Source organism: Eurosta solidaginis, chromosome 5 (genome assembly GCF_040869045.1).
Source record: "Eurosta solidaginis isolate ZX-2024a chromosome 5, ASM4086904v1, whole genome shotgun sequence".
In the NCBI taxonomy this organism is placed as follows: Eukaryota; Metazoa; Arthropoda; class Insecta; order Diptera; family Tephritidae; genus Eurosta; species Eurosta solidaginis.
Genome location: NC_090323.1, coordinates 184952909 through 184976388, shown reverse-complemented (window position 1 = coordinate 184976388; position 23480 = coordinate 184952909). Strand labels below are relative to the sequence as shown.

Here is a 23480-nt window from a genome sequence, read left to right as displayed (position 1 = left end):
TCGAAAATTTATATTTATATATAATGAATCTTTTTTTCTCTTCCCAGACAATACAAGCTGCGATCATATTACTGGCGAAATGGTTTGTCGTGCTGGCTATATTGGTTTGACTTGTAAACATCCATGCCCTAACGGTTACTTTGGTCCCGGTTGCAAGAATAAATGCCATTGTGAGCATGGTGGCGAATGTAATCATGTTTCTGGTCAATGCTTGTGTTTGCCTGGTTGGACTGGCGCCAATTGTAATACCTCTTGTCCAGATGAATTTTATGGTCCAAATTGTGCTCAGCATTGTCGTTGTCAGAATGGTGGTACTTGCCGTAAGAATGATGGTTTTTGTGTTTGTCCAGCTGGCTGGATGGGAACGCGTTGTGAAGAAGGTGATTAGTATTTTATCTTATCTTATTATTATTATAAACGAGAAAGTTTAGATGTCACAATCGTTTTTTTTGTTACTCCGTTCGGCCAAAACAGCTGAACTTATGAACGGATCGATTGTAACTGTATTCTGTTAGCTGTCCCTACCCGTCCGTCAAATACAGTACAAAAGATTCCGATAATTTTTTTGTGTTTTTGGTGATTTCTTTTTTTCGGACGAATAGCCACTTCATTTTGTTTTGAAAATGTTATTAAGTCCCGATTGGGCATTGTTTCAGAAGTCTGCGGGATCATTACGGGGCTATCTCTAGAAAATTCTGGGAACTTTTCGGAGTCATATCGGCGATATTACCGTAAATTTCGTGGCATTGCTGGACAATTTCGGGACTATCTTCAGATCTTTTCGAAACTATTGCAATAACCGGGATGTTTGGGAGTTGGTCGGATCATTCACAATTGTTTTCGGGATTATTTTGAGAAGATTTTTGATATTTTTTTTTTTTGATAATTTCGGTACCGTTTCGGCATTTTTTGGAACTAATTCGGATCAGGATTGTTTTCGGAAAATATTTCGCAACTACTTCAGGACCATTTTGAAACTGCTTAAGGATTAAATCGGATGGTTTTAAGACTGTTTCGAAAGTATTTCAAACTAATTTTGGAATATTTGGGAATAGTTTCAATATGGTTCTAGGGAGAGTTTTGAAACGACGCGAGATATTTTCATACAGATCATTTCCTGACTATTTCAGGCTAATTTCGGACAGGCTGTAGGAACAATGGAGGAACTATTTAAAGTTTTGTTTTAAGGACAATAAAGGGACTACTATGGTACGATTCACAAATGTTTTGAAATTTGATTGAGAATTGTAATAGGGATCATGTCTGAAATATTTTGAGATAATTTGGAAGCTCTTCCGCTCATTTTATGACTATCTCGAGCATTTATAACTCCCTTAGGTTTCACAGAGTATATAGCACTACTCCGGCTCTGCGTCAATAGCCTAAGATGGGTAGTGTAATTGTCGTACACACTGCTCTTGCACACCTCTAACCTAAGTCTGGTGTTGAGCTGAACTATGTAAGAGTAGAGGCTTGTTCGAGTTAAAGTATAAGCATTGCTGTTTAGCACTAGGCATCAGCGGATCAGGAGAAAGCTCACAACAAATGAGTTATACCGCAACCAGCTCTCGGACAAAATCCCAACAAGAAATTGCACTGAATTTATAATTCATATGACGGCTGCTTTAGTGAAGTGGGTAGTTGGTCTGTCACAGGTTATGACCTAAAAACTCACGAGAGTGAACATAGACCATTTCAGAACAAACTTGGAAAAATAGAAGCACAAAGAAAATAGTAATGAGAGGGATGAGGGAGGCAGTTTTAGTGGTAATGATGATGGTTATTGATAGCAAAGATGAAGTGACAAATAAACAAGAATACGGATTCTAAAGTTAAGGACTACGGTTGCGGTTACGGTGGATTAGTTTTCTGCTGCAGTAAAAGCAATGGCTAAGGTTACTGTTGCGATTGGGTTATATACTATTACTGTACTCCAACTATAAATGTTATGGTTACGAGTCCGGAACCGCTGCGGTGGCGGTATGGTTACAGTGATGGTCATGTTTACAGTTACATTTATTTGCATGACTATGATTATGTCTGTTTCCAGTTACGATTTTGGCTGTGGTTGGGGCTATGTTTACAATTACGCGTAGGGTTACGGTAACAGTTTTGGCAACAGTGCCGACCACAGTTATGTTTGCAGTTACTGTTGACTTCGCGGATACGGTTACTGTTATTGTAAAGCTGAAAAATCGGTTGTCGTGCTGTTTCTGTCAAGCTTAGGGTAGCAGTTAGCGGTGCGTTTGCGGTAACGCTTATGGTTACGGTTACAACAACTCAATTTTAAACTGCTGTAAGCTTTATTCATTCAAAATTATTTTTATTTTGATTTTAATCACTTTTCACATTATATTTCAAATTATTCATTAAATATTATTTCTCTACTTCACAGTTTGTCCTGAAGGCTTCTATGGCAAGCACTGCATTACCCAATGTGAATGTCCTTCGCAAAACTTCGTTTGTCATGTAGCAGTCGGTTGTGTTTGCCGTAAAGGATATACCGGTGAAAATTGTGATGTACTTGCGGCTGAAGAGCGCATACAAGAGGCACAAGTTGGATGTACGAATTTTAGCTTTTATTTATCATTTTTCGCATACAAAATATTTAATACTACTCTTTCAATTCTCTCCCCTACAGCCAGTCGTTCAGCTATTGTTTGGGGCTTATTCATATTTATTATACTCTGTGGTGTAATTATTGCGGTCGTTTTTCATTATCGTCGACGTGTTTCGAATTTAAAAACCGAAATACAACATGTTCAATATATAAGCGATCCAAGTCAAAATTGGCCAGATCGTCATAATTTCGATAACCCCGTTTATGGCCTTCAAGAAACGCAACAACAACGTTTACTCAATAATATGCGCCCAAAAATCAATAATTGTGATCGTGGTTTGATGTATTCAGACAACTCAAATGCGAGTACTGGTTGTAAGTTAAATGCACTCTTGAACCAATTTATAAAACTAATAATTTTTCTTGTTGTTCCTGCTCTCCAGCTGCTTCATATTCTGTCAATTTTAACGATATGCTTGCCAAAAATTTAAATGCTGATCTCACAAATCCCAATGTTTACAATCCATATGAGGATCCTTTGAAAGAGGAGCATGTCTATGATGAAATTAAACAAAAAGAGAATTATAATAATCTTGGTAAGTATGCTTTTGCCCCACAAGCTCTTCGGTGGTTTTTTACTACAAAATGCATTATCATCAATTTTAACATGCAAATTCGCAAAATGTCAAAAACAATGCGTAGCCAAAGTGTATTGCAAGAAACTATTTCCCGAGGGTAAGAAATCAAATTCAAGTCAACAAGAATATGTTGTGTGGTGTGCGTATAACTATTAACAATATCCTTTTTGTTTTGCAGTTTTTGAATTTGAGTTTATTTGTATCCCAAAAAAGTTGTATTAACACTTCTACTAGCCCACACTTTTGTAGCATGAAAAGATATGACTCATTCCACAGTAATTTGTCGCATATCAGGCCCAGTCACTGAAAATTGATATAACTCACGGTATGAGGGATTCCAGCTAGTTACGAATAAATATATGGCTGAGTTGATAGGAGAATACCAAGAGATGAGTGGATAGTGAGTGGGAAAGGTAAATGATGGAATAGAAAAGGGAAATTGAAGAAATTAAGAAGAGAAATTGTAAACATATTTACGAGAGATAAAAATATAAAGGATACATTTTTCGCTGATTTTTGTCCATTTATATAAAGGAAGTGCTTAAATTTTTTTTACTTTCTACTTTTTAGTTCTATGTGGAAAATAGTAGTGCGTTATTTATTACAAGGTGAAAAACTCACTTTTGTTAATTGCTGAATGCATACAATACTTGTTATGAATTGAGTACAAGTGTTGACTGGGAGAACTTTCGATTACCGAATTACAGATGTCGGCTCGGAATCAACTCAATAACTCAACACTGCGCAGAGTTACGCTGCCTTAATAAAATGCATAATTAATGCAAAGTAGACCATCAATTAAAATAATGCAGATACCTCAGTCATAGCGCAACGAATCGAAAATTAGTTAATTTCCATAATTCCTAGTCTAGGACAAACTACACCTTTTCCAGTTTAAGTTCAGAAAATTACAATTCAAGTTCAGAATTTCCAATTTAAATTCAGAAATTTACAATTTAAGTTCAGAAATTTACAATTCAAGTTCAGAATTTCCAATTCAAGTTCAGAAAATTACAATTCAAGTTAAGAATTTCCAATTTTAATTCAGAAATTTACAATTCAAATTCAGAAAATTACAATTCAAGTTCAGAAATTCCAATTTGAATTCAGAAATTTCCAATTCAAGTTCAGAAATGTCCAATTCAAGTTCAGAAAATTTCAATTTAAATTCAGAAAATTGCAATTCAAGTTCAGAAAATTACAATTCATGTTCAGAATTTTCAATTCAAGTTCAGAAAATTTGTCGAGTATTTTTTTTCATCCAATGGAAATAAATGTATTTAAGATGGTATCTATGTGTTAAGGAAGCATTGGACATCTTAACTCGTTTAAATCAATTTTGCGAGATAGCGAAGAAAAAAACTCTCGCTCATAAGCAATTACAATGCCATCCAGTTATATTCACAACCATTGATCTGCGCTGAGTATGACAGCACTGATGACGAAGATATGACCACTTAAACAGTCAACGGAGCGTCCAAACTCCCGAAAGTAACGTATAGGTACTGTCTGCATAGATCTTGGAGCCATATGTCAAAATATCTCAACTTATCCGCCATCATCATCATTCATCATGAATTGGCACATAATCGCGATTTTGGCTGTTTCGTAACAAATCATGCAAGTTTTCCCTGTTTCGTGGTTACTGACGGCGATTGGGAGCACCATGAGAGTTCAAGTCTTCCTCACCTTCGCAACTCCCACTGCTTCCAAACTGCTGTTTCGACTGAAGTACTTTCTTGGCCGTAGCGTCATCATGCACTTGTTGGAAAGAATTATCCTTCATTTGATTTCAAGGTTCGTGATGTACACACCTTAAAGAAAACTTGGGGTACATTATACCAAGCCACCATTTTGGCAACATTGTCAACGAAGCATCAACACTTCCGCAAGTAACATATAAGTATAAAATTAATTAATTAATAAAACTTTTGAAAATTAAACCCCTGTACTGTAATTTTCTGAACTTGAAATGTAATTTTCTGAACTTGAATTGTAATTTTCTGAACTTGAATTTAAATTATCTGAACTTGAAATGAAAATTCTGAACTTGAATTGTAATTTTCTGAACTTGAATTGTAAATTTCTGAATTTAAATTGGAAATTCTGAACTTGAATTGTAATTTTTTGAACTTGAATTGCAGTTTTCTGAACTTGAATTGTAAATTTCTGAACCTAATCTGGAAAAGGTGTAGAATTCATTTAAAAATCGATTGGAAGTTTTCTCCTGTTCTGTATGTATTTTCTAAATATCTCTAAGTATCTCTATCCCTGGCACATTAAGTAAGTTAAATGCTAAGTATTGAATCTTCTTTGGGCTCTAAGCTTTGTTCAAAGTTTCAGGTCTCTAGCTCATATGGCAGCTATTTGAAACTCAACCGCAAAAAATTTTCCAAATTCGGAAGGGATTTCTAAATATCTCTATCCGTGCACCACCTATCGGAGTTTTTCTCCCCTTTAATGTATTGTCACCGACCTCTCCACTACGTATGAAGATTGTAGCTCAATTGGAAGTCTCTTAAAAGTTAATCGCGAGATTCCACCGGTTTCATACGATTTTTCTTATTGTATTACATTTTATACTGTCATCGGCCTCTGAATTCAGTTTGAAGTTTCAAGTCTATAGCTCATCGAAAAGTTACTAAAAAGCCGGTTTCAAATTTCTAAATATTTCAACCCGTGTGCCACCTAGCGGAATTTTTTCAAGGTGTCTTAACCTACCTGTGAAGTTTCACGTTTGTAGCTCAATGAGAAGTTACTTAAAAATCGACCGCAACATTCTCTCGGTTTCGTACGATTAAAGCTGTACATATTAAAGCTAGCAACACTTATGTACACAAATATGTAGCTATCAGCCGAAGAAGTTACTCACACATACACTCGTATATGACTATGAGAAACGCATAAACTACAAGTATACATGTATATCGCGGTAACCAAGGGGGAGATTCTAGAAGGTGAAACGTCTAGACCTTTGGAGAAACCATTTGAAGACCATTTTGCAATACAGAATATTGGAGTGATTTATTCAACAGTTTAGCGATTCAAACGTTAGCAGAAGGGTTCAAATAAGCGGAATTTCCCAAAATCCGTTACAATATGAAGGAAATAAAAAGGAAGGGAAGTTATGAGGATTACAATAATGTTGATGATGGTATTGGTGCTGGAGGTAGAGGTTTACGCCGATCACTTTATCGGCGGCGGCGGCGTATGCTCTATTATATACCGGCGGCGGCGGCGTGAGCGGCGCGCCGACGTACGCCGGTGTTCTTAAAATACTTAGAAAAGGTTTTGTTTGTATGTATTTAAGGAAATTAACGTTTTGGCCATTTCGGAAAGATCCTAGGTTTTTGCCCCAAAATCTCACAGATCGTTCAAAAATTTTCAGGAGTAGCTCTTTGGGGAGGGATTGTCCCTCGTTCACTTACTCCAGAGAGGCTTCGAACCTAACCCCGGTCTTTGGAATTGGTACTGCTGCGTCTGCTGAAGAGAAATGGAGATACATATAATGACCACACTTTTGTCTGTATATCTGGTGCAAAGCGTAGCTTTGGGGTTAACTCCTAATAATCGTCGCAAACACAATTTCTTCAAATCATTTGTGGCTCCTTGGCGGTCACACACAAAGGCGACTTACGGTTGCTATTAATGGTCTAATACTCCGGACTCTCGTGGCACATGGCGCCTCCAGTTTTTCCGGCTGGGTTTAGGAGCTACAATTCCCGATGTGCGAACAGTAGCAATCGCGACCACCAGTTGCTACCACGCCTCCTGCTCTCACACCATATGCCAGCACAGAAGCTATAGGACTGTGACTTCGAACTCATATCTTCGTCGACGTCACTTTCCTAGAAGCTCTAGATGTAGCTCCGAAGACTATAACGGATGTTTTTGTCCCGCTATGCTGCCTAGCTACAACAGAGAAACACCTTGAAACGTTAGGGAGTGACTATTCGGCCATGGATGCCGCCCTCGAAATCATAAGCAGTCTAAGTGGATGTCATTGTCTTACTCATGGGTGAAAATCGTATAATCCTCGGCGCATCTATATAATTAAAATTTTACAAGGACCCTGGATAAAATTTCTAAAATGTAGACCAAAGTTTGCAGACGTTTGTGTTCACAACATTAATTTCGATAGTCTTAGTTAAATCAAAACGATATTTAAGAATGAAAGTCGACCGATTTTAAGTTGATAGATGTTAACTGCTGTTTTCCGGGCTTATGATATAAAAGCCCATTATGGATAACTAGTTCGACTGTCCACTACGTTAGAGTAGTAGCACACACGATCATTAGTTAGACTGTCTTGGGAAATATTTTGTTTCACCCCTTTGAGTGTTCTTGCGAAGAACAAAGCCTCACCTGGTAAATATATGTATGTGCCTACGTATTCACATTTGTGAAAGGAGCCGTAACGTGTAGGTCATATTTAAGCTTGGTTGATAGGACATAATCAATGTGATTCACTCCAAGGGACTAGTTTCAGATAGGGATTTTGCCTCACTGATTTAGATTATTCTTTCAGCCAATCGCAATATAAAATTCTTTAAAAAATCGGCACCTTTTTTGGGTAATTTGATTTTTTTTAACAACCTGAGAACAATTTGAACACATGTTCGTCTTACGTCATTTTATTTCAATTCATTATTCATTATTAATTTTTTGAAAAAAAAAAGAAAAAATTTTCAAACTGAGCATATAAATTTATTATATAACTTTTCTTTTTGTGTTTTGTTTTAATAACTTGGTGAATTGGGTGATGCAAAGGCTGCGTTAAGCTGACATCGAAAGCGCCTGTTTTTTTAAATAACTTTTGAGCAGTTAGAAAGAGTTAAATTTCGCAACTAGTTTCTTATAACTGGCAGTAATGCGCATCCCTTGATACCATTTTCGACCATATCCGACAAATTTTCGACATGAACAATAAATGGCCTAAACAGTCTTAAACGAGTAGAAAATATAGTAACGCGCCGGACGCCGCCGCCGCCGCCGCCGAATGTCAAAAATATCGAAAAACGACCCAAATCGGCGGCGGCGGCGGCGTTTATCTCTAGCTGGTGGTAACAATGAAGATTTATATGCAAACAAGTAAATTTTTCTTCTTCGAAGTTAGCCACCTACACAGAGATACGTACATGCTTTCAAAGCTAGATCGAACGCAAAATATATTATTTATTTATTGTGTTTTTAGAAATTATTTCTTCTTTTTTATTTTAACTGCATACAGGTATTATACGGAATCAATAGGCCAATCTTCGAAAAAATTAAAAACCATAAATTACAATGCCGGGTAAAAAAATTTTACTGATCTGGTAATGCGACACATTTACTCCCATGCATCTTGATGCACAGAATTCGAATCTCCTATTAGCCTCGGCCCAAGGGTCGTGTTTCGACCCTGTTGTTGTTGTCGAATCAGTTGGGTATTTAATTCCCCATTTACCTCAGGCATACCTGCCGCGGGTATATTCTATGCCATTTAACCCGCTGGGGATTGGTTCGACCCTGACTTCAACACAAAAAGCGAAAATCATTGTCGATTGGGCGTTAGTATTGGCCTAGTGGGTCTCGGTTCAACCCTAACCTCAAAAAATGCTCAATCGCCAGTGATTTTCTCCGTTTTTTCTTCTTAGGGTTGAATCGGAACCCACTAGGCTAATACTAACAGCAGATTCGGATTCGCAGCATCGAAATGCTTGGAAGTACATGTGTTGCAATACCAGATCCGCTAAATTGATTTGTTGTAGCTTTGTAATAGATTTAACGCTTTTAACTTTTTCGAGATCTACCATTTGGTCGATTACAGTGCCTCTTATATAAGCCTTTTACATAAAAGAATAATTCAAACCACGCCTACATTTTTACTTGTTTAATTTTTTAAATATGGCGCCGCCGAAGGTACTGGGTTCAAGTCCCGGGCAAAAACATCATCATATATTTAGAAAAAAGTTTTTTCAATTAGGCAGAGGTTTTTCTAAGCGGGGTCACTCCTCGACAGTGGTTTGGAAAACACACCAAGTGTACCTTTGCCACGAAAAGCTTATCAAGGAAAATTCATCTGCCTTGCAGGTGCCGTTCATAGTCGGCATAAAAAATGTATGTAGGTCCCGTTCTTCCAATTTGTAAGAAAAACTAAAATAAGCACGACGCAAATTAGTTTAGAAGCTCGACCTAAAATGACATTTTCATACAATTTACGAATTATAAGAACTTTATAAACCTATTTATGAATAAGGGGGTTAAAAGACCTGAAAACAACCCCTACGGCTGCACTGTATGTCATCTGCACATTGGCAAAGAACATAGCGTTAAATACTGCAACCAGGCTCGGTGTATACTGTGCTGATGCCAAAATAAAATGATCCTAGAAGCTAGTAGCCGTAACCAAAGCAGTAGAAACACTGGAAGAAAATAGCATTAACTGTAGCCGCGGCAACTTTTATATTTACAGCGAAGCAGCAATTAAGGCTATAATCTCGAATAGCACTTAATCTTAAGTGTGTGAGAGTGTAAGCACTCCCTTGGTGGAATCCGGACAGGGAGAAGCACACATCTTCTTGGGCCCCAAGGCATATGGGAATAGATGGGATGAAAAAGCTAAAAATAGTTTGCTCCGTAAACGTCCCAATTAGATTGGGCGAGATTAAGAGAAGACCAGAGGTGTACTTGACCGGCCAAGCTGGAAAGGCGTGTACCCAAGCGCGGGCTGTATATTCATTAAAAAGGGAGGACTGTAGACTCATGACGGGTATTTTGACTGGGCATTACCTTTTGGTGTCACATGCCTTGAAGTTAGGCTTGGTCAGTGATAGCAGATGTAGAAAGTGCGGGTTTGAGGATCGTGTACGTTTTGGGTTCGTGCCATGCGCCTTCCAGGCTAAGACTTCCGGCTATTAGGAGTAATACAGCTGTCAGATCTAGAAGTCGCAAGTGGCATAGATTCCAAAACGCTTCTTGTATGTGGCAAGAGAACGGAGTTATTTTATAGCATCCCAACAAACATTTAGGTTAGAAAACGATTAGAAAGCGAATAGAATTCTAATGTATTTCTCTAAGGTAAAAGGTTAGAGGACGATTTGCGAAACTGTCGCAAATTATAGCATTCTCGACAAAAAGGGGACTTCGTTCTCGATATCGAGAAAATGGTTAGAATTCTAATCGAATGCTAACGTCAATTGCTAATGGGTTTCTAATGAGAATTTTGAATTAATGCGCAATTAAGTTCAGTTATTTAAGATCAGCGAAATTTTCATTGTTTCATTACATCAAATACTTTTATTTGGTTATAAGCTTATAAATTATAATAAAATAAAAATAATTCAAAATCCTATCGTGTTTCACAGTTTTCAGTACTAGTTATTGTGTTAAAATTTTTGCTTCCACTTATTTCCCCAGGATTGAGCTCGCCATTGGTTTGAGGTACGGGTGAGGAAGCGTTTTCTTCATGCCATTTAAACAGCACTTCAATAATATGCCCGCTTTCCCTTTTTAACTTTTTTTGATCCATTTTCACTTACTAGTATTTATTATTATAAATAAAATAAACTTCTTTCGCAGCTTATAATATTTCCACACAACTTCCACACAACAAGGATGACTGATCATGTCGTGCAAATAATCGAAACTGTGACAATAATCATAACATCGCATATCTAGTGTTATTGGAATCGTTTCACAGTCAAATTCTAACCTAGTTCTCTAACCTATTTTTCAATTCGAAATGCATTAGAGAACTACATTAGAATTCTAATGTAAAGCTACAATATTTCTCTAACGTTAGAAACTGTGTTTGCTGGGATAGGTTCTGTTTCTTGATAAGGTTTTTCAGTTTGGTCGTTAAACAAAATTCTGGTAACACTACATATATATGTGAGGTCCTCATGGACCGGCCATTTCAACCCAACCTAACCTAAGGAGGTTAAAATATATTAGAAATGGCATATTTCTAACTTCAAAGGCCCCTTTGTTTTGTTTGACAGCTTATCTCGAAAACAGGAGAACAGAGGAAAGTTAAAGTTACAGTAATGGCCGAGCCACAATTAAGTTTTTCATTGCATATGCTTTCAACGCAATCGTATGCACGACAATAAGATTCTTACAATCTTACAAGATATTGCGTTTGTAAATATAAAAGAACTTCAAGCTTAGCAGTTGAAACTTATTTCGGCTTATACTGTATAGTACTGTTACATACATTTTCACTACACAACAAAAATTCTTGCTTACGTATTTTGTCTCCTATTCCTTTGTTAAAATGCAGTTTTTTAATTGTGAAACATGTTAAAAAGTGCCAAGATTGGGAAAAATAATGTCGAATTCTTTTTCTTATGCTTTGCTTTCAACAAGAGTTGGAAGTTGACTACCGTTTAATGTCAGATGGCGTCAGTGTCGCTCGATCTGTCGCTCTCCATAAAAATACATGCAATCTACTCATCATGCATAAGATTGCGTTAAACGCATCTATATAAAAAGTTCTTATGTGACGGACTTTAACAGCTATAGTTAAAGGTATCGATACGGCCATAGTTACGGCTGGGATTATTACTGCGTAGTCTTAAAGTTGCGGTTAAAGCTACGGTTACAGTTAGGGCTGTGATGAAGGCTACGTTTATATTTACAGCTGGTGTTTCTACGGGATAAGCTTGGGGCTATATTTAAAGCTACGGTTAAGCCTACGTTTAATGTTGTTTATTGTTGCTGTTAATATGTTGTAGTATCGGTTCTGGTTTAGTCTAACGATCGTGGTCAAACCCACGGTTACAGTTGAATCTGCGGTGAAAACCGTTTAAGCTTACGCTTGCGTTTAAGGCTAAGGTTACAGTTACGGCTACTGTTACTACGGTTAAGGTGTACACGATGAAGGCTCAGCCTACGTAATTGTGAGGTTTATTGTTACGGTCACTGTTGGGGATTATGGTTAGGGTGACAGTTTCGCTGAGTGTTATGGTTATGTGATCAGTTACGATTATGGTTTTGAAAACGGTTTCAGTTATGATTATGGTTACTGTTACGGTTGCGAGTATTGTTATGCTTATGGTTACGGTTAATGCCGCATTTACGACATCGGCACAGTTGTGGGTACAGTTATTGTCACGGATACTGGTACAATGCATTTTCGATCGTTTCGGAAATATTCCTCATAAGTACCTTTTATATAGATTTTCAACCATACTGCTTAAATTTGATAAAAATTCTTATAGAATTTTTTACTGTAGCTGCAATTTCCTGCCGGTCACCGTGGAATGAGTCTTTAAATATATTGTTTACACTTGAAAGTAATAATTGCTATACATATTTATGTTAAAGATACTACACCTTTGTTCAAAATGTTGTTGCAAACTTTCGTTCCTCGTAATAGCCATGGTATATAGGATAAGATAGTATCTTTGAACCCCTCGGCTTACCTAGAAACTTAATGTGCAGATAGCCTTGTTCGCCTTATACTGCTGCAGAAGAACCATAGGCAGCAACTAAACCCTCTCGCCAAGGGATGTAAACTTGCAAAAAAAGATGGGAGCCAAGCTTATGCTTTTCTTAGAAGCATTGGTTTGGGGGAGCGCGCTGATCACGGAAAGGTCAAAAAATATAGAACGTACAGCTCTGATTGGAACCCCAGCATAGCTATAGGCATCGAAACTGTAGGACAAGCGGACACAAAAATAGTTTTAATTAAGCTTCGTGTTATGAGCTATAACCTTGTGCACTACAAACGGTCTAGCATTCTCGCAAGCAAATTAAATTACTACGATTCAGAGATGGTATACCTTCACCGCCTTCATATCCCCAAGAGAGGAAGACTAACCCCATTGGCGAGATGATTCTTGAACTTTTCGCGAAAGTACCAAAGCTGCATAAGAAAAGGATGGGGCTTATTAAAATTAGAAGAAAGCTTTTCTAAGCGTGGTCACCCCTCCCCAGTGATTTGGCAAGCACTCCGAGTGTATTTCTGACATGAAAGGCTTCTCAGTGAAAGCTCATATGCCTTGCAGATGCCGTACGGAGTCGGCATAAAACATGTACATAGGTCCAGTCCCTCCAACTTGTAGAACAAATTTAAAAGGAGCACGACATAATTTGGAGGAGAAGCTCGGCCTAAAATCTTTTCGGACGTTATCGCGCCCTACATTTATCTATTTTTTATTAAAAGTTCGAAGTCGCGAATTCAAGATGCCGATCGCTTAGTGCCTTTCAAGCTTAGGTCGTCGTGATTGACCATGTGATGATATCCAGTGCTGTTTCGGTTCAGTGAGTCAACATTTACCCGGATAGCCACGCGGTATGAACTGTACGAAAGTGCTGTAAAAGATGTCCTAGGTAATATCAATATTCGTTACAACTATAACTTGGATCGTTAGTGTACTTGTGAATAGAACGTAGTGCAATGTACACAATTTGGAACTCTGCTTAACTTCTATAATAATCTTTTGAACTTAAAAGCTCGAGTCATTGGACAGACTGGCTTTTGCTGCATATGGAAATGATTATGTTGAGGTGTGAATTGCAAGCGAATATCATCATCATTCGTGATGATTTCTGTATAACAAGCATAAAGATTTGTAAACTAAACTAGAAAAAAATCGTCCGTTTTAAAACGCAACCACATCGGCTGTCGACGACTGTCCATTGATCAGCGCAACCCTCTTTGCCAGAAATTGATTAATTTTAAACATTCCGTCCATAAACGAGCAATATAATAGCAAATTTTGCGAACTTAAATACATTCTTTTGTCCACAAATCAACGATTGTGCAAATACATTTTACCACACTTTAGTTGCTTAGCTAATTTAGAATTTAGTACGTTGTCAATACTAAGCGCACTGTTTCACTTGTATTTGATTATTCCAAATTTTATTGTTATTTGTTTGTTCTTGTTAAACACCACTTCGCTTGTTGCCAAAACTAATTCGCTCTTTTTAATTAAATTTTTCACAGACGAATACGATCACTTGGACTACTCACGCCCAAGCACATCCCAAAAGCCGCACTATCATCGTATGAACGATACACTGCTTAATATAAATCATGATGAAGAAAAGCCCAGCAATTTAAAATCAATGAGCGATATTTTGGACAAACCACCAATTGCAAATGGCAACGCGACAACAGCGGCGTTGTCTGAGGAGAATGTGGCAGCCGCTGACGAAACTGAAACAGCATCAACATCAATGACAGCACTTGCAAAGCAATGTCTAGCCAATAATGCGACTGAGGATACAACAAGCGATAGTATATGTGATAATGCATCTACGGCATCGCCTAGCTCCAGTCCAAGTCATAATATATAAATAGGTTTGCAATGAAGAGAAGAAAAAAGAAAATGAAATATGTGTAATTGAGTTATGATATATTTGCTAGAAGGAGTTTTTTGAAATGTGAGCTTTGTATAGTGATTTTGGATAGTCGTTTGCTGCAAATCTGCAGGCGGTAGTACAGTTTTCGCTAACGATAGAATACTATCACAAAGAATATAAAGTTTCTCCAGTGCTCCTAAAAGTATGCATAGTAATGGTAATATTTTTGTTAAAGGCAAGTGCGATTTAAAGTGTAATATATTAAAATGCTAGGGGCACAATAGACCAATGGTCGCAGTACGATCCTCGATTAATTATCTAGGGGAAACGAAAAGCATACATATATCCATTAGTTGCTACTCATATTTCCTCGAATTCGTGTAATTCGTTTTTTCAAGCTTCAACTAATTGATTTGGTGTAGTCATCTACCCCTTACCTCGAATTGTCATTCCATTATTTGCAAAGGAATGAAACAGCAGCAGTAATCGATATTTTAATTTAAAATTCAACTCCGAAATGGCAGTTGTTTTAAATGAACTCGTTCATTTTGCTAGTGCAGAATAAGCGCCAAATTGCATCATAAAAGCTTGAATTGTGTATGGGGGCTAAGACTCAGTTTTTGGCTTTTATTTGCAATAGAAAAAATGTCTGTGAAATACTTGCTACCAAAAGTTGCATACTTTTAGGCGCATTTAGTGTATTTGTTGGTCTGTTGTAATGTCGTAACATTACTGACATATTCAGTTTATGTGAGGTCTTTGTTGACTGACTGACCAGTTCAACTTATGTACAATTTTCAGTGAGAGTTTAAAATACAGCTAACGTGAGTCTGTTTCGTTTGACTCAAGCATATATGTAATACTCCTGTATTGCTAGTCCAATAAGCTCACAATGAGTTTTGAATTCAAAAAAAAAAAAAATCAGCCTACAAAGTTTTTGTGATTGGACCAGCATAATTTTGACAAAAAAAACTTTAAAGTTAAGTACATTCAATTACTGAATACAAAACCAAAAACATTTATACAGCTATATATCGGCACTCTGATGGCTAGGAGTGTTTGAGAGATTACTGAATACAAAAACAAAAACATTTATGCAGCTATTATCGGATCTCTGATGTTTGGGAGTGTACCCAGCCTTAGTAGCAATATATGTATAAGTATTACATATATCGACCCAAGAATATATTTAAAACATATTTGAAATTATTTAGTTTTGTATAAATTAAAACTATTGGGCAGCTCATCAAAGAAGTTTGAGTGAGTTGGCTTAATTATTATTTTTTATATACATGAAAAGTCTAGCTCAATCATGATAGGTGCTTTTTCGCGACTTTATGAAGAGTTGTGAATAAAATGATGTTTTGGGGGTCACTAAAGGGGTACAATTTTCAACAAAAGTAAGCGCTGGAAAATTTAACTAAGGTTGCTGTTGTTGTTCTTGTTACGTTACGTTCCTATAGTAAGAACCTTTAAGGAAAAGGATTCGCCTCGAGTATGTGAGGTTGACACTTATGTAGGTAGCTGTGAAGCTAAAAAGCTTTGTATTGCGTTAAACAAACGCGTGTATCCCAATTGTGGTTACTCTCGAGCGTAATCAGTGTATAAGCAACGTGAATAGAAAACTTGCGCCTTGAAATATGAAACATATTTTTTATCATCATCGTATTAACCTTTTGATGTATTACAAAATATCAGTCTATTAATTTGCACAAAAAAATCGAATTAAGTAAAGCATTAAAAATTGTTGCATACTCCAACGTCTTTTTTAATTTTCTGTAGTTTTTCGCATTTATTGTAAAAATATTTAAAAATGAGAGGACCTTAGTAAAATTTTTTCGGCAATCAATTAACGAGAACATATTAACCCTTTAGCTACCCCTAAAATGCCAGCCTAAAAGCCTTTAAAATGTTCCACAAAATTATTCCTTGTACATGCTTATATTATTTACCCCCTAACAGGAGTGGAATTTTGTTATAAATATAGAAGAAGCTAAAGCGGTAACGATAAACTTAGTAATATGTAGTCAAAAGACGCACTGAAACTCTAGATCTTAGATATGAAGTTTTAACGATAGCGAATACTGGAATCCGGCTGCAGTGAAATTAGCGGCATTTGTAGTGCTCGCCCTGCATTTACAATACATTTGAAAACTGCTAGTATTGTATTTAACCACAACCTCATATATACACACATACACCTTTGCAAACTCAAATATTGATGAAATCAATAGTTGAGTTGAATTAGACTGAGGCTTAACACTGTACAACTGTCGGCTGGGCAAAAAAGTAACCTTCCCGTTTTTCGAAGTTAGCCTCCAAGCGTCAATATTGGCTTAAAAGTGGTCAAAAAGCAGATCTCCGAAATATTAAAAATGATAAATTGCACAGCTTCAGAAAAAAGTGAACCAATATCGCATTGCGTTACATGAGTTCATAGTAATTTTGATGCGCTTAAACCGAATTCCCTCTAAGAATTAGCCTACCGGGTCTTGGTTCTGCCCTAACCTCAAAAAACGCCTAACCAGCTATTTTTTTGTTTTCTTTTTTTTTTGTGGTTAAATTCGAACCACAACCCTTTAGGTCGATTCCAGTGTGGATTCGGATTCAACGCACCAGTATGCATGGAAATTCATTTGCCGTATTACCAGATATGTCACCTTTTGGAAAAGCGACTGGGCATTTTTTGAGGCTTGGACAGAACCGAGACCCACTAGGCCGAGGCTGGTAGTGGATTTGAATTCAGAGCATCAAAGTACATGGGGATTTGTCGCTGTACCACATTCGCCAGCGTTTATTGAGTAGCTGTGTAACATATCGCTTACAAATTTTTCGAAGATGTGACTGTTGATCCCTTATAATAAGTGTTATATAAGTTTGAAAAAATAATATATATATATATATATATATACAGTTCAAACAATAAAAGAAGACACTTCTTTTCCAATTTTTTAAACATAAATTATATTGGATTTCGAACTTCGGAAGCAGGGAAATAACTTATTTGCTTATGGTTCAATCTACAAAAAAGTAGGTTTGATCCAATGCCCAGAAACGATGTGATTGCGTTATATAGTGTATTCAATGAACCTCGAGGATTGTGCGCCTAAATACATACATATTTCGTATATATATATATTTTTAAATTTGTTTAATATTTATTCTTAACTATTGTATATTTTATATTTGTATTTGGAACTGCATATAAATAGTAATATATTAAGTCAAGCTATACACATACATATGTGTACATTTATATGTTCGAATAATATTTGTATGTATGTACATTTGTTTTATTTTGTATATGTAATTTAATAAAATTATTAAATATAATAGCTGCTTATGCATTTCTAGAACTTTTCTGTAAGTGTGTTGCACGATTATAGCTTGATAAATATGTCGTTCGACATTTGTAATTGATATTTTTGTAATTAGTGATATTCATTTTTTTTTTTAATTTTATTCATTTGTGTGTATTAAAAATTATATAAGTACATACCGATTGCTGAATGGAACGCCCTATGTCAGAGAACGTTTGAACAACGCTTATCTCATGATTTGTTTCAAAATCGCCCAATCTGAACTTGAATTCAATGTATTTTGACATTAGCTGGGGCGTTTATATTATCTGGGATAGGGTGTTCTTCAACGAATTTCTGAGGCAGCGCCTTTTTGAAACATATTCTGAAACAGGATACTTTTGAAATAATTTCTCAGATAGGCAGCCGTCAATATTTGCTTGATATCTGAGAATGGACGAATAATGTTTAAAGTCGTTTTTTCGAAGTCGAAATTTCAATATTAAAAAAAGAAGTACGTCACTCACTTTTTAGATTACTAATAGATTTATACTAACTTTTAAACAGAACATATATTTTAATCGTAATTTATATTTTTTTTGTCATGCAATTTTTAGCTTTACACTGTCTGTTTAAGCATTTGTAAATAAAAATAACACAAGATTTTGCTCATAATAATTTTAGTCAAATCTGCTCAATTTTCTGCCACGAAACCCCACATTTATTATAGTTATTCAAAGTCAAAATGGAACAGCTAATTTTCATTTTATTTTTGAATAAAAAAAATAAAAGTAATAATAAAAAAAAAAGTAAATAATAATAATAATAAGCAATAAAAAGTAAAGAATGATAATAAAAAAATAAAAATAAAAATTTTGGTTTGTTATTGCAAAACAGAATTTATAATTTTATAGAAAACTGCTTAAAATCATAAAAAATGTTCTTGAAATTTATCTTTTTGTACAAAGCCTGATTCAAGAACAAGCTTTGTATGTATTTAAAAGATTAAAAAGATTAAATCTAAAGATTGTTTTGAAAAGTTATACATTTCTTAATATTTTTGATGTTTTACCATATAAAAATCGCAACAACTTCAATACATAAATTAAAAAAACTGTGCGTTCAAGAATGATTTAACCGTTCTCAACCTGTTTTAATTTTAGAAATTTTTGGAAACTTGTTTAAAGATTTTTTAAATTTTAATTTATTTGTTTAATTTCAAAACTGTTTTCTCGTTAAAATCTTTTGTCTGTAGCTTTAAAATATGTCATTCTAAAAACGTCTTCCTTACGATTTGATATTTTGTTGACATTTTGTTGGTTTTAAATATAAAAAAAAAAAATTGTAATAATAATTCTAACAGCGCGCTCAAAATTTTTTAAAAAGTTAAATTTGAATTAGGCGAGTTAACCGGGGATTGCCCGTATCGCTTTAAGTGTATGAAAACATTTATTTCAAGCAATTTTTAATTTTATAATTTATTTAATAATTTGGGAAAAATTTAAACAACGTGACATCAGGACGGACAAGGCGACAGCTGTTTCGATTATACCTTTTAAATCTCTTCAAAGCCTTTTTCTGCGGGGGTGGGAGTCGAACCCTTGAAACCCTTGAAATTGCTTGAAATAAATGTTTTCATACATTTAAAGCGATACGGGCAATCCCCGGTTAACTCATATAAGTAGACAACATTTGGTTAATTCGTTGTAGTTCTATAAATAGAACAAAAACAACAACAAATACCAAGTTTCTCTGAAAAACCGCCTTACAAACAGGCATAACTTCAACACATAACTACATACGAATTATGTGATGTGTGGAAGATAATATATGCGAAAAAGAAGGCAATTGGGAAAAACTTTACAACAACTAAGGCATGACGTAGCTGAATGCGTTTATAACCATTTTTCAACTATCGTAGGAGTGCGGGTTCAGCGACCCCCATTCCCAGGAGAAAAAGGCTTTGAAAAGATTTACAAGGTATAATCGAAACAGCTGTCGCCTTGTCCGTCCTGATGTCACGTTGTTTAAATTTTTCCCAAATTATTAAATAAATTATAAAATTAAAAATTGCTTGAAATAAATGTTTTCGTACATTTAAAGCGATACGGGCAATCCTCGGTTAACTCATATAAGTAGACAACATTTGGTTAATTCGTTGTAGTTATATAAATAGAACAAAAACAACAACAAATACCAAGTTTCTCTGAAAAACCGCCTTACAAACAGGCATAACTTCAACACATAACTACATACGAATTATGTGATGTGTGGAAGATAATATATGCGAAAAAGAAGGCAATTGGAAAAAACTTTACAACAACTAAGGCATGACGTAGCTGAATGCGTTTATAACCATTTTTCAACTATCGTAGGAGTCCGGGTTCGACTCCCACTCCCGGAAGAAAAATGCTTTGAAGAGATTTACATGGCATAATCGAAACAGCTGTCGCCTTGTCCGTCCTGATGTCACGTTGTTTAAATTTTTCCCAAATTATTAAATAAATTACTGAATTAGGTGATATTTTTCAAAATATTTATAATTTGCTTTTTTTTCAATTTATTTAAATATTAATAATAATTGTCACGTACACCTGTTAGAGGTGAATCCGTCCCTTCGCGCAATCAAAATAGAATGTCCCCCAGTTAGCTCAGGGCGAGAGGTCGGGGCCCTTAACCCTTGTCCACCTTGATGCGGGGCGGATGTCACAATCATCATCATACATCCGTGCACACCCCTCGCAAGAAGCCCACCCTACCTTTGTTTTGATATCTTAGAGCTGTTTTCTCAAGCGAGCTCTAAGATTTATTTTTCCGATAAAACAATTTTTGTGAACAAAATTTGTGTTTCAAGGTCAGATAAAGAAATAGTTCACATGAGAAAACGGTTCTTAATAATTTTTTTTTGGTATTTTAGTAAAATTTTTCAATAACACTTTTTTATTAAACTTTACAAAATATTATAAAACTTTTGAAATTATAAAATATTGCGTTTTTTCACAACATAAACTAGCTCTAAACTTTAATGAAATATTGAACTTTCGAAAGCGCTTGTGCTCAAATAGTTAAATTTTTAAAATTTGCGTAAATTTTTTTTAGATTTTTCTAACTTTTTTTAAACTCAAAATAAATTTTTCTGATAGTCTGATGCAATTTTTTTGACACTTAAATATTAGAATAATTTTAAAGTTTTTAAAAAGTTTTTCAATTTGTAAAATATTTTAGGGCTTTCGTGAATTGGTTAGATTTTTGTATTTTTTTTTTTAATTTAAATTGTTTTAAACATTATAAATTATTAAAAACTAAGCTTGCTTTTATATTAGGGTACAAATCACGTTCTCGTAAATTTAATGTTAGGAAAATTTGCAAAATTAAACAATATAATTTAAATAGACAATTTCAAAATTGTAAATTAAATAATAATTTAATAGGCTAAAAGCTATTAAATTTTGTGGGGTAGGAGGGACCCAACAAATTAAATGGGGTTACACTGAAATGACAGCCCTTGGTCTGGATAAATCCCGGATCGCTTCGGTAAATATAATCTGCTGCCTTGGGAAGCATTTTGTCAATGAAGGGCTTTGAAACTGCGAAGAAGTTAAATGCAAGGTTTGATATATATTTTTAAAATATTAAAAAAACAATAAAAAAAAAATATTGTCACTGACTACATATTGTTTTTTTTTTTTTTTAATAAATCTTAATTTATTGATGAGCTCCTCAACTGCGGAACCAAAAGTTTTAAAAAAGTTGCCGTTTTAATTCATTTTCTTTTTTTTCTAATTTGAAAAATTTTCAAAATACAAGCTGAGAAAACATTTCACACATTTTAGAAATATTGTATGCCTTATTAGAAAAGTTTATTTGAAATATTAATAAATTTTAAAAAATTTAATAAATTTAAAAATAAATTTAACTGAAAAAAAAATTTGTAGATATATATTTTTAAATACAGCTTTATTTAGTAATAACTACGTAACCAAAAATTTTATAAAAAGTATTGTAATTTTTTAAGAATGTTATAAACTGTAAAATTTGACAAAATTTTTTTTTTATAAAAATATTCAAAGCAGGCAAATTACACTTAAAATAAAAAAAAATAACTGTTTCATTTTGATTGTGAACTGATATACATACGTACAGAGTTTATTTATGAAATACCTATGTATATAAATGTCGTGTTAGTAAAAGAAAAACAGGTACCTCTTCCCGTTATATAATCAATTAATAAGCAATTATTTAGCGTAAATGTTTACATTAAGCACAATAGTTATTAAAAAAATGTATTTATTTAAAAAGGTATAGACATTATATAACAATTTTACGTAAATATGTCATATAAAAATATTTAAAAATATATACATACATACATACATACATACATACAACAATAAAATTAGTGAGTGAGAAAAAAGCAATAATTTAAATATTTAAATAACGATTAATAAGTATAAATAAAATTCACAACATTTAAAACAGTGTATGTATGATTTTGAAAAAAAAAATAATAATAATAGTAATACATAATAATGAAATAAAATATTTGACTCAAAAAATTTTATTTTGTTTCGCGAAAAACAAAAAATTTGAAAAAAATTAATATATAGTGTAATAAAAATTTAAATATAATTCTAAAAAATAATAATTCTACATTGCATCAAATTTTTTATTTTCATTTTTCAAAGAGGTAAATTAAATTTTGGACCAACATCGTCATTCATTGTTGAATTAAAAAAGAAAACTTGATATTTACAATTAAAAAATCGCCAAATTTTAAAATAAATGTTATAAAAGTTGTATAATCATATTTAGCGTTTTTAAACTATACCAGCGTGTTTAAAAAAGAATGAAGATTTGTATTAGTAAATAGATAAGACATAAATTGAGTATATTCGAATAAACATATAAACGCCTCATGACTGTATGAACCTCATAAAAATGCAATTTTTAAATGAAAACTATGGTTTATAATCTTTACGAGACCTTTATAAGTTTATATGAATATATTTATTGTAATTAAAGTAAATAATTATTTTTATATATAAAATAATGCATAGCATAAAAAGTGGAATAGCATTTCTTAAGGAAAAGGAAATCAAAAACGAAAATCATATGTGCAGTTAATTTTCAAAATGTAAGAGTTAAAAGTACAGAAGCAACATTTTCAAGATACTCACATAAGTAAAATCATATACAAATTTACAATATTGCGATAAGCAAAAAATATGCAGAAAATGTTCTTTAATATAAATAGGAATACATACATAATACCTAACTGGCAATTCAATAAATGTGTATTTTTGAACAAAGAGCTGAAATATGTTTTACTTAAGTAAAGTACAAAATTGCAGCAAGAATAATGAAATGCTTCATGATGGGTGCGCAAATATGGGAACTGCGAAATGAGCAAAAAAGGCCCAAGGAGCTGTAAGTAGAGCTGCCCTTAACGCATTGTGTGATGAAAGCTGGTGTTAACCTAATTTGCAATTAAGATAATATACAAGCTACTCCATCGACCCTAAGGTTGGTTGTCAGGGCAAAATAGGAATTTATCGGTACACAAATGACCCAGCACTTAAATTGGCCTATATCTCTTGAACCAAGCAAGATTTTAAAAACTTTTTTTAGTATTCAGCTATCTACTACTTATGGATTCATCCACAATTTGATATAAAGTTGCATCATTAA

The 23480-nt window shown here is 34.3% G+C and overlaps 1 protein-coding gene across 6 annotated transcripts in view; it reads left to right on the top strand.

Moving 5' to 3' along the window:
- drpr (draper) overlaps positions 1–23101 on the top strand; it is a 106554-nt gene extending 83453 nt beyond the window's left edge. For 5 of the 6 annotated variants that reach the window (XM_067786651.1, XM_067786650.1, XM_067786649.1 and 2 more), the window contains 6 exons: positions 48–380; positions 2396–2563; positions 2642–2935; positions 3004–3156; positions 3263–3295; positions 14135–23101. In XM_067786651.1, coding sequence (XP_067642752.1) covers positions 48–380; positions 2396–2563; positions 2642–2935; positions 3004–3156; positions 3263–3295; positions 14135–14487 — 1334 coding nt within the window. In that variant the 3' untranslated portion in view covers positions 14488–23101. The remainder of the gene's footprint in view (positions 1–47; positions 381–2395; positions 2564–2641; positions 2936–3003; positions 3157–3262; positions 3296–14134) is intronic. The other variant, XM_067786648.1, reaches the window with a different exon arrangement.
- The last annotated feature ends 379 nt before the right edge of the window (positions 23102–23480 follow it).